This window comes from Phoxinus phoxinus, assembly GCF_949152265.1.
Source record: "Phoxinus phoxinus genome assembly, chromosome: 5".
NCBI classification, from domain to species: Eukaryota; Metazoa; Chordata; class Actinopteri; order Cypriniformes; family Leuciscidae; genus Phoxinus; species Phoxinus phoxinus.
Genome location: NC_136880.1, coordinates 39,087,602 through 39,099,884, shown reverse-complemented (window position 1 = coordinate 39,099,884; position 12,283 = coordinate 39,087,602). Strand labels below are relative to the sequence as shown.

Sequence of the window (12,283 nt, the reverse complement as noted above, 5' to 3'; positions counted from 1 at the left end):
GTGACCTTTCAATGTGATTACGTAATGCGTGGCACATTGCAGAGTTGTGCAAAATGAACATTTGTTTTTAAAAAGTCTAAACATGTTTATTTTTTTTTAGAAAATGACCGATTGTTTGGCTAGATAAGACCCTTATTCCTCGGCTGGGATTGTGTAGAGTCCTTTGAAGCTGCGTTGAAACTGCAATTTGGACCAATTTGGTTCCCGTTGAAGTCCACTATATGGAGAAAAATCCTGGAATGTTTTCTTCAAAAACCTTCATTTCTTTTCGACTGAAGAAAGAAAGACATGAACATCTTGGATGGCATCAACCCCGCATCAACCAAACATTTACAATGTGAAACGATGGGATGTTAGAATATTACGTCTGGATGCTTAGCAACAGACAACCATTAGCATGCAGCGTGCCTCATATTTGCGTTCTTTGGACGATCACAGAAACACCAAACATTATATATACACAGTCATTTCAGCGATTGAGGGGAAAACTGTCAAATGCCGATGGAAAACGCATCATTTGGAGTGAATAAGAGTTTTATTCTTACCTTGTCTGAAAATGCTCATTCAGAAAAAAACGTAGTCTGCAACAAATAATATGAGGATGCACAATCTCTTATCCAATCCATGTCACTGCTCCTCAAATATGCAAAAAAGGATGTTAACCCAGGGTTTAGGTATACGTGTAGTTTGAAACGTCATCTTATGAATACCCAGGATTAATGGAACCAAAATGAAAAATATAATTAACAAATAAGTGGTTTGTTTATTTTAATCATAATTTTTTCTAGTTTTAGTTAATGGTAATAACCCTGCTTACCATTGATGAAACATTGATTTTTTTTTTCCTCAGGTACTCTGCAGATCCGCTATAATCTGGGGGGATTGAGAGAGCCGTTCTCGATCAGCCTGAATCATCGTAACATGGCTAACGGTCAGCCTCATAACGTTAACATCACCCGACAGGACAGGCTCGTTCAACTGCAGGTACTGTATCGCTCTCAGTGGAGACACTAGATAAAGATCAATCTGCTGTGTTATTACATAATAATCACTGTTACAATTCACTGGATTAATGAGTCTTAATGTGTGTTGAAGGTGGATCATTATCCCACAGTTGACTACACTCTTCCTGAAGCCTCAGATACAGAATTTAACCTTGTGAAGACAATTTTCCTAGGAAAAGTTTTTGGTAAGCATTATTTTCAGTTATTTGTGGTTTTTAAGTGTGAATTTGGAGTGTGTGCGTAAGGGTGACTTGTTCTGACTTGTAAGCTCAGATGAACGAGAATTTAAAAACTCGAGCAGTATTCCCTTTGGGTTCCATATTTAAAAAATATGATGTGTCGTTTCACTGCTATGCAGATGACATTCAGATTTATGTTCCCATTAAACGGGTAGGAAAAAATTCACCTGAGCTCCTGTTGGCTTGTCTAGACGAAATAAAGATGTGGATGACTGCTAATTTCTTAAAATTAAATGATAACAAAACGGAACTTATACTTTTTGGTCCTCCTAAAAGTAGCCTAAATCTTATCCCTGAAGCGTATACACTCTCTTTACCTATAAATACTTGTGTGAAAAATCTTGGTGTTTCAATAGATAGTTCTTTGAAACTGGATAAACAAATTAACTCTGTTGTCAGTTTCTTCCATTTACGTATGCTGACTAAAGTTAAGCCGTTTTTATGTCCCCAAGCTTTTGAATGGGTTATACATGCATTTTTGTCATCCCGACTGGACTACTGTAATGCTTTATATTACGGAATAAATTCTACAACTTTAACACGTCTTCAAATAGTCCAGAATGCGGCAGCGAGACTTCTAAAAGGTATTCGAAAATACGAACACATTACTCCAATCTTAGCTTCCCTTCACTGGTTGCCGGTTCGATTCAGGGTTGATTTTAAAATTCTTTTATTTGTTTATAAGTGTCTTAACAATCAAGCTCCCCCCTATTTATCAGAGCTTTTAGAGCAATACACTACTTCCAGGGATCTCAGGTCAGGCACACAGAAACTTTTATCCATACCACGGTACAGGCTAAAACATAGAGGCTATCGTGCCTTTGCCATTGCTGGCCCGACACTATGGCCTTTTTATATTCGCTCTGCTTCTGATTTGTCAGTTTTTAAGTCCATCCTGAAAACACACTTTTATTCAATTGCTTTTAACAGTGCTTAATGTTGTTTCTAATCTTACTTGTCCCGTCTGTCGTGTGATATTTCATTGCTGTGTAAAGCACATTGGTCAGCTTGTCTGTATAAATAGTGCTGTATACATTAATTTTGACTTGACTTGACTTGTATTCATTGTCATTACAAAGCTGGGAAGAGCCAGGATATTATTCTATATGACTCAGATTGTGTTTGGCTAAAAGTAGAAAGTCGTACACCTAGGATGGCTTGAGGGTGAGTCAATTATGGGATCATTTTCATTTTTGGGTGAACTAATTCCTTTAAAATGCATTTATTGCAAGCATGAATTGTCTCTGTTTTGAATTGGCCTCAACCCACAATGTTACATTTGAAGGACAACTCTGCAACTCAAACAAATTTAGCTTCTGGTATTCTGGGAAACAAAGCCTTCAACACTGGTCCATAAAATGAAATTAAATATATTAAACATGATTAAATACAGTGATACACTCAGATCTACAGATCTACTTTTTCTGTCTATATTGACAAATTCATTCATTTAGGATTTAATATTTTTGATTAGGAATGTGATTTCAAAAGAACACGGCTGAAGTCTCATAGAGTAAATCAATGTCATAACCCACAGAGTCTATGAATACATGTCTCAGACTTCTGCTTTTCCTTTTACTGGACTGTGTGTTAGTCCTGACATCATCATGTGAAGCTCCAGGTTTTGCTCTTGATCTAAATCCAGTCTCCGGGTTTTCCTGCAGACTTTTTTAAACAGAAATGAGCTGGAAGTCTCTGAGCTGCATTACACACACACACAGAGAGAGAGAGCAGCTGAGTGTGATGGGTCTACATCTACAGCTCAGGAATATTGTTTAAAAGCTGTTTGACGCTTTCAGATTAGACAGACGGAAATCTAGAATTTGCTAGTCAAGTTTACGCATAGGCATACAGAAGAAGAACACAAAGAAGAAATCAGGCGTTTAGCTTAAAGTCGCAAGACCTGCTACATGCTGGGAACAAGACGTACGCAGTTCAACGTCTGTGATCGCAAACAGGTGATAAAATGCGTTATATATTTGAGATATTAGTATATGTTTTTTTTTATCTGCATTGTAATAACATTGTGTTTTCTCTGCATTGAGATGAAGACATAATGAAGGTGGGATGCTTTTTTTCAGTAGCTGGATGTTGGTTTGTGATGTGTAGTAATACAGTATATTGGAAGAAAAGCCGAGGATAATAAAGGACAGAACAGTTTTTCTCCAGAGGTGTAAAGTCCAGGTTCAGAAAGTAAAAGTCCTCCTCTGTATTTTGTTCCAATCACCTGGATTTGCTCATTAGCATTTTTTCAGCCACTAATTAGTGAAATCATCTGGCCGAGTGCATGGGTGGAATAAACATATGGCAGGACTTTTACTTTCTGACCCCTGGACTTTACACCTCTGCTTTTCTCTCTTCATATATAAATGCAGCAACTTGATCACATTCATGTAAATGTTAAAATACATATGTTTGGTTTCCGTTGGTGTCATGTATTGTTTCAGTCTTGTCTAGTTTTGTAGAAAAAAAGTGGTTACACTTTATTTTAAGGTGTCCGTGTTACAGTGTAATTATACATGAAATACTGAGTAATAATAATTAACTACATGCACTTACTATAGGGTTAGGGTAGGAGTATGGTTTGGTTGAGGGTTAGTTGCATGTAATTATGCATAATTTACTATTATTACTATGGTAAGTACATGTAATATGTAAAAAGGACACTGTAAAATAAAGTGTTACAAAAAAAGCAATAAGCCATGATATACTGCATTAGTTATTTTATAATGATTTAATGGGACTTCAGACAATCCACCTTTTCTTATATTGTCATCCCTGTATTGCTTTTATAAAATATTGACACCAGCCATTTGATTACTGGTGCAAATTACACTATATAACATAATGTTCAAACAATCCTGCTCAAACATCAGTAAGATTTTTATTTATTAAATTAATTAATTAATACTTCTATTCAGCAAGGATGCAATAGATTGATCAGAAGTGACCGTATAGCTATTTATATTGTTACAAAAGCTTTCTATTTCAAATAAATGCTGTTCTTTTGACCTTTCTATTCATCATAAAGAAAATGTATCACAGTTTCCACAAAAACATTAAGCAGCACAAAATTGATAATAATAAGAAATGTTTCTTGAGCAGCCAATCAGCATTTTAGAATGATTTCTGAAGGATCATGTGACACTGAAGACTGGAGTAATGATGCTGAGATTTCAGTTGCTCATTCAATCAGATTTTAGTGCCTGAAGATGTTTTTGACACCCAGCCTATAATCTTTATTATGTCTTTATACTCTTAACACAGAAATGTTTCATCCAGCTGCTGTTGGCTTTGTCTTTCAGAAACGGGTCAGATTGATCCGGTGTTGATAGAGCGATATAACACCCCAGGGTTCGTGGGCTGTCTCTCCAGAGTGCAGTTCAACCGCATCGCCCCACTGAAGGCCGCCCTGAGGACCGTCCTGCCCTCCACAGCCTCCATACAGGGCGTCCTGGTGGAGTCCAACTGCGGGGCGTCTCCTCTCACAGTGCCGCCCATGTCGTCAGCCTTTGACCCCTGGCACCCAGATTCAAGTAACCAAATGATGTTTAAAAAAATAAAAATAAACGTATTTTTGCACCTTTTTAACATTACAATGAAACATTATATTGGCAGGGGAGTTATTGGGGAAAGAAGTTTCACATCATGTTTTACTCTTGAGGAGGAAAATAATTTCTATAGAATTCTGTAGAACGACTCTGTTATGGAGACATCTTTCCTGGCTGCCTGGAAGAAATCTGTGATCTCTTCCCTGTGGAGAGGATTACTATCGTAAAGTGTGTGCGTGCGTGTGTGTGTGTGTGTGTGTGCGCGTGTGTGTGTGTGTGTGTGTGTGTGTGTTATTACATCAAAATATTATATACTAAAACACAATTTAATTGAATCAGTTTATAACTGTAATTGTTTATATATATATATATATAATATAATATAATACTAAAATAATATAATGAATATTAGTAAAATAGTTTTTTATAAACGTGTTTTTTATCCTATTTTTATTTTAATTATGCAAATATTTTGTATTAAATTTGCGCTAGTTTATTTGATTTATTTACCATTTTATACCTCATTATGCACAGCTAAACCTCAAATGCATAGCAATAAATAAACTTATTAGAGATTGCAATGGTGAGAGAGGCGAGGAGCAATCTTGTATTTTTAAAGTAATAATTACTTTTAGATCGAGCTTACTGTGTGTGTGTGTGTGTGTGTGTGTGTGTGTGTGTGTGTGTGTGTGTGTGTGTGTGTGTGTGTGTGTGTGTGTGTGTGTGTGTGTGTGTGTGTGTGTGTCATGACATTGAATATAGCTTGAGCCTTCATGGATATTTGTGGAACATGTAGTTGTGAGCCTGTGGAGACGGCAGATGAAAAGAGCAGACGGTTCGTCTCAGAGCCAACACTCAAAGATTCACTCATCTGCCCACCAGATTAACACACTGACGTCTGTACGTCATGTATGCCAACAAATTATTTGAAGGGGATTGTGCTTTTTTCACAAAAGTTTTTCTCTTTCTTTCAAGCCGGTGCGCAGTCTCCATTCAACGAGGAGCAAGTTAGCCGTGATGGTGTCAACAGACACTCTGCAATAATCGGAGGTAAAATATACTGTTGTAGTATTATACTGTCACACGCTTTTAATATGCTTACATTTAAGTGTGCACAGACCAATACAGAGCACTTGCGATGTGTGTTATCAGCACTAACCCAGCTAACAGGAACTTTCCTAACATTCTGCCAATGTTCTTTCAAAGTTATGATTATGAACACACATTCTTCCATGAATGTTTGTTCAACGTTATCTGGTCTTTAATAATGTTCTCAAAACTTTATGATGTTTAGAATGTTCAGAGAACTTTCAAATGTAACAATCCCAGAATGTTTGCGAAATAGAATGTTCACATAACAAAGAAAAAAACTCTTATAGAACATTTAAAAAACTGGACATTGTGAACGTTCGGAGAACATTCAGAAATATTGTTTTCATAACTTAAAGCTGCAGTCCGTAACTTTTTTGGGTTAAAAATTATCCAAAATAATTTTTGAGCAAGTACATAACCAGCCAGTGTTCAAAACGATCTGCTTGCCTTAGCTCGATTCAAAACGGTAAGCTTGTAATAATGTTTTTAATTCCAGTGGTACTGGTGGATTTCCGCGGGAAATTCGAGCATGTCTTACGTCACATCTGTACACATAAAGAATGAGTCTCGGCTAGTAGGCTATATTGCGTGTGAGGATGTTGGAGGTGGAGATTTATAGCCTTTTCTCACAGCACTTGATATAATTAAACTTATCAATTTGATGGCGGATCCAGAAAGGTTCAAACGACAAACACCAGTGACAACTGGAGATTCACCCGATGTAAAATGCAAAAGACTTCAGACTGGCTACAGAAAAAAAGAGACTGCAACCGGCCCATGCGAAAACAAGGATAAATATCTGAAGGGCATTAAATGTAGTTACGCAACGCTGATGTTGTTAACATTAACAATTTGAGAACAAAGTATAATTTGCACGGTTTAACGTGATATGATAAGCGATCGTTAGATTTAATCAATGCGATTTACTGCAATGCTTTTTTCCCTTAGTTGGTCAGAACAAAAGTTGATGTTACTTGTTCAGATGACATTTTCTGGTGAAAATTCTTATGTTGGTCATACTTTACTTTAGGGCTGTAAACGATTAATCGCGATTAATCGAATCCAAAATAAAAGTTTGTGTTTACATAATATATGTGTGTGTGTTGTGTATAAATATTTTGTATATATAAATACACACACATGCATGTATATATTTAAGAAAAATTTGTTATTTATATATACAAAAGTTCTATTTATATATTATATAAATCATATAAAAATATATATGCAGTATATAAATGCAAATATTTTTCAAATATATACATGCATGTGTGTGTATTTATATTGTAACAGTGTTAGCTGTTACCCATGTGATATTTCATACACACTCCTAGGGGGCGCTTGTGCGCTAAAACTCCTTTGATTTAAACTGGTAGTAGGGTAGAGGAAGTCAGTTGTGTTTGGAAGCGGGAAGCATGGTGTTGTCCTAGCACCTCCAGCAAACACTTATTGGGAGTCCAGATTGAGAAACTTTGTTTCCAGGTCAATTTTGTAAGTTTTGTTTCTTCTATGTGGTGCACTTGTTTATTCATGTATAGGTCCTATATAGCTAATGCTAGACTTTTGTTCCTTTTTGTAGATGGACTCTTTATAGGTGACCTTATATTATGGTGTGAGGAATCGGTACGATTCATTAAAGCCCCACCTTTTGGATATTGAGGTTTACCAGAAAGAGAAGGTTTTCATCCATTTAATCCTAATGGATTAATAAATGTCCTGAGGGTAATGATTAACCACGGTGGATCGTAACTTTGTGGACTATTTGAGTTTTTGAAGGTCAATGTTGCTAGCCATTGTGGTACTGGGACATCATCACAAACATCATTGAAAATTGACTTTCATTGCATTGAATCTATTCTTTCCCAAGGAATCTCCAACCCTGAACTGATTATATATAAGTTTCTTTATTGTTATTGTCATTTCCTTATTTATTTTTCTTTAATTTACTTTGCAGATTTTCTATATTCTTTTTGACTTAGTGTACTGGTTTACCAAAAGTATTTTTCTTTTCCTTTTTTTTATATGTATTCATGCTTGTTCTGTTTATGATTTCTGATCTATCAAATCATTACCGAAACAACTTATATAAAGATATAAACATTTCATTCTGATTGTTTTATTGTTTGTGACAACACACTGGGAAATATACATAGATAGGTGTTAGTAGCGTTAGGTAAATAGTTGGTGGGCCTCTCCCTTATTTCAGATATATATAGCTGTGGTCGTTTATATGGACAGTGGTTATATAATTGGCGCCCGAACAGGGACCCACAGACTTCATATACGTTGGTGAAAATTTCCCAGTGTTTGTCACAAAACAAACTCTAAAACCGTTAAAAATAAAAAATAAATAAAATGGCTAGTCAGGAAGGTTTGGATGAGGATGAGCCTGTACCCGATCCAGATTTCTCATCTGCACCATTTAGTACCCACAGAGAACCACTACGAGAGCTGATTAACACGTTCAGTGACCTGTACCTTGATTCAGAGGAAGAAGTGCTCATGGACGACCGTCCAAAGGAAGTCCAATTTCTACCTCCACCACCACCTGAAATTTACGATGAACCGACACACCACCCTTCCACTGCTGTTTCAGGTATGTTAGAACATCTCTCAGAACGTTTCACCAAACTTGAGGAGCAGATTACCGATATCAATCAACGGGTGAGTGAACAAGTTTCCTTCATTGATGTTGAATCACAACGCAAAGCTACAGAAGATAAATTGCTATACCAAATAGACCGTGAGTGTAGCAGAGTGAGAAAACATCTAGAACTGAGCATTCAAGATCTTGGACAGTCAGTGCTAGACTGTTTGAAGAGAAGAGACCAACAATTGGATCAGAGATTACAATCTTTCCAGCCTTTTATATCCACCCCAATTCAGCCCATGAATACCAGTACTGTTTACAGATCACTGAGAGATCAAACCTACAGTCTTCAGCCAAATACTCAACCCGTCATGGACAGTTCGAATCAGTACAACCCACCAGTCAAACTTGAGTTCCCTAGTTTCAGCAATAGCCCGGACGAAGATCCTATCTCCTTCATTGAACGATGTGAGGAGTATTTCGCTGTACGACCTTTGAAGAACAGTGAAATTTTGGCTTCTTTAACTGCTGTACTTAAAAGTACTGCAAAAGATTGGTGGATGGCGGAGAAAGGGAATGTCCGTGATTGGAAACAATTTAAAAAATTGTTTCTGCAATCTTTTCTCAGTGAGGATTATGAAGAGTTGGCAGTAAGGAAGCTGATGGAGAGGAGACAAGGTGTAAGAGAAAGTTTCAGAGACTTTGCTTTTCACTATCGGGCCCTTTGTTTGAGATGGAAGAAGGACATGTTAGAAAGAGAGGTGGTGCAAGCTATTTTACGTAACTGTAATCCTCGACTTGCTAGCTTGCTACGTGGCAATATAAAAGATGTAGGAGAACTTGTAAAAGTAGGTACACAGATAGAACGAGATTTTTTTGAATCCAAGAAATACTGGAGTCAAGTTAATGGGGATGAGCAAAAGAAGAGAAATCCTTCAGATCACGATTCACACCGCAAACCAGCAGCAGCCAATACTAGAGTTGTCCAGACTTGCCAAAATTCTATGCAACACGACCTCAGAAATCTTATCATTCCTATAACCCTACAAGACACCCATGTAACTGCTATGGTGGACACTGGCAGTACTTTGTCACTAATCCAAAAGTCATGTTGGAAACAGTTAAGCCGACAAGAGGTATACCTACCTGGTGGAGGACAAACTTTTCTTTTAGCCAACGGACAACGCCAAACCGCTGTTGGAAAGGTGGTGTGGAAGAGTAAAGTACAGGGCCGTCTAGTAGAGCTTACCCTGTATATAATGAATGACACTGACTTAACGGTACCTATCATACTGGGCATGGATTTTCTGTTGAAATCAAGAATGGTCTTGGACTTCAATAATGCTCAGTATGGTTTCTTTCCAATAGAAGCCGCTGAAACACCAGTCTTCTTTCCATTCCTTAATCAGGACATTCATCCTACCATTAACTTTTACCTTGCCATTCCTTTACAGCCTTGCAGTGATGAAACACTCCATTCTATACACCAACTATCGGAAAAAGCAGACACCGACATGCAGACGCAGCAAGAGCTGGAAAATCTGATGTTAAGCTGGCCCACTGTTTTCAACCAGGAAATTGGATATACCAACTTGATAAAGCACCGCATCATCACCACAGATGAACTACCTATTAGAAAAAGACCATATAAGGTTTCTATCGAAAAACAGAGTTTTGTTGAAGGTCAAATCAAGGAGCTGCTTGATAAGAATATCATTCGACCATCTTGCTCTCCATGGGCATCGCCAGTGGTGGTGGTACAGAAAAAAGATGGAGGATCAAGACTCTGTGTTGATTACCGTGGGATAAATGCCAAAACTCATCTTGATGCATATCCAATGCCACAAATACAGGACATCTTAGAGTCACTACATGGGGCAACTGTATTCTCTACACTGGACTTAAAGAGTGGTTATTGGCAACTGGAAATGGAGTCAGATAGCATTCAAAAAACAGCCTTTATCACCTCCTCAGGGTTATATGAATTTCTACGTCTTCCTTTTGGACTGAAAAATGCAGCAGCATCTTTCCAGAGACTCATGGAACATATATTGCGGGAGTTGAAAGGTAAATGTTGTATGGTTTACATTGATGATGTTGTGGTGTATTCCAAAAATAAGCAAGACCATCTCCAACATCTCCAACAAGTTTTCAATTGTTTCCACAAAGCAGGTCTCACTCTCAACCTCAAAAAGTGCAATTTCATTCAAAAATCTCTTACTTTCCTGGGCCATGTTGTTTCAAGAGAAGGAATCAAAACCGATCCCACAAAGGTGTCAGCAGTTAGTGCATTTCCCATCCCACAGTCTCTCAAAGACGTTCAACGGTTTTTGGGTATGGCCGGTTGGTACCATCGGTTTATTCCCAGTTTCTCAGAGAAGGCTGCTCCACTTCATGCTTTGAAACAGAAAAACTCTACCTGGATTTGGACAGATCAGTGCCAACAGGCATTCGATCTTATCAAGCAAGACTTAATGCAAGCTCCCGTTCTAACCTCTCCTGACTTCACTCAACCATTCCGAGTTCAAACGGACGCCAGTGAATTTGGTTTGGGAGCCGTTCTTACACAAGAATGTGCAGGGAAGGAACACGTTATTGCTTATGCATCCAGACTACTGAGAGGGGCAGAAAGGTCATACTCTGTATCTGAGAAAGAGTGCCTAGCAGTGGTGTGGGCAGTGGAGAAATGGAGGCCATACCTCGAAGGGAGACTATTTGAAGTATTAACTGATCATGCTGCATTAACATGGGCATTTCAACACCCCAAACCATCATCACGTCTCATCAGATGGACCATAAGACTACAAGGATTTCACTTCACTGTTAAGTACAGAAAAGGGCAGTGTAATGTGGTACCTGATGCATTATCCAGAGCTCCAAGTCTCACCATTTCACCTAACATCATTGCTGTAGCTCAAGCCTCTAATTCTATCTCACCACCAGTCAGTATGCCAGTCGATTTATCAGAGATAGCCATCGCTCAGAACAATGACCCAGAAATACAAGAAATGGTTTCCAAAGTATCATCTCAGACCACGCAAGACACCTCCCGAGTTCATTATGTAACAGAAAATGGATTTCTATTCCGTAATGTTCCAGATGGCCGTAAAGGTCAAAAACTTCAACTTGTCATTCCTTCCATGCATCGTCAAGCTTTTCTTCATTATGCTCATGACAATCCTCTCAGTGGACATTTGGGTAAACTTAAGACCTTGCTCAGACTGCTGGAAACTGTATATTGGCCAACTATCAGAGCTGATGTTTGGAAACATTGCAAAGAATGCCAAGTTTGTCAAAAATACAAACCATCCCTGTCAAAATTATCTGGTCATTTACAGTCTATACCCATTGTTGAACCTGGTTACATGATGGGCATTGATCTCATGGGACCTTTTCCAAAAAGTGCCAAGCAAAATGAATATCTACTTGTTATCGTGGATTATTGTTCTAAGTGGGTGGAGATGTTTCCTCTGAGGTCTGCTAAAACTCCTCAGATAGCCAGAGTGCTGGTAGAGGAGATATTTACCAGATGGGGAACACCAGCCTACCTGGTCTCAGATCGTGGTGCACAATTCACCTCTCATCTTCTTGGCCTGGTGTGCAAGCAGTGGGGAGTCATTCAAAAACTGACCACAGCCTACCATCCCCAAACTAATCTGACGGAGAGAGTCAATCGAAATTTGAAGACCATGATTGCATCTTACGTTGGAGACCACCATAAGCTGTGGGATAGATGGATTGCTGAATTCAGGTTTGCTATTAATACAGCCTGCCACGAAAGTACAGGTTTTACACCTGCTGAAGTAG

The 12,283-nt window shown here is 38.1% G+C and overlaps 1 protein-coding gene across 2 annotated transcripts in view; it reads left to right on the top strand.

Annotated features, from left to right (window-relative positions):
• cntnap2b (contactin associated protein 2b) overlaps positions 1-12,283 on the top strand; it is a 46,563-nt gene that overhangs the window by 29,775 nt on the left and 4,505 nt on the right. For both annotated transcript variants that reach the window (XM_079614403.1, XM_079614404.1), the window contains exons 21-24: positions 851-984; positions 1,096-1,189; positions 4,549-4,779; positions 5,770-5,844. In XM_079614403.1, coding sequence (XP_079470529.1) covers positions 851-984; positions 1,096-1,189; positions 4,549-4,779; positions 5,770-5,844 — 534 coding nt within the window. The remainder of the gene's footprint in view (positions 1-850; positions 985-1,095; positions 1,190-4,548; positions 4,780-5,769; positions 5,845-12,283) is intronic.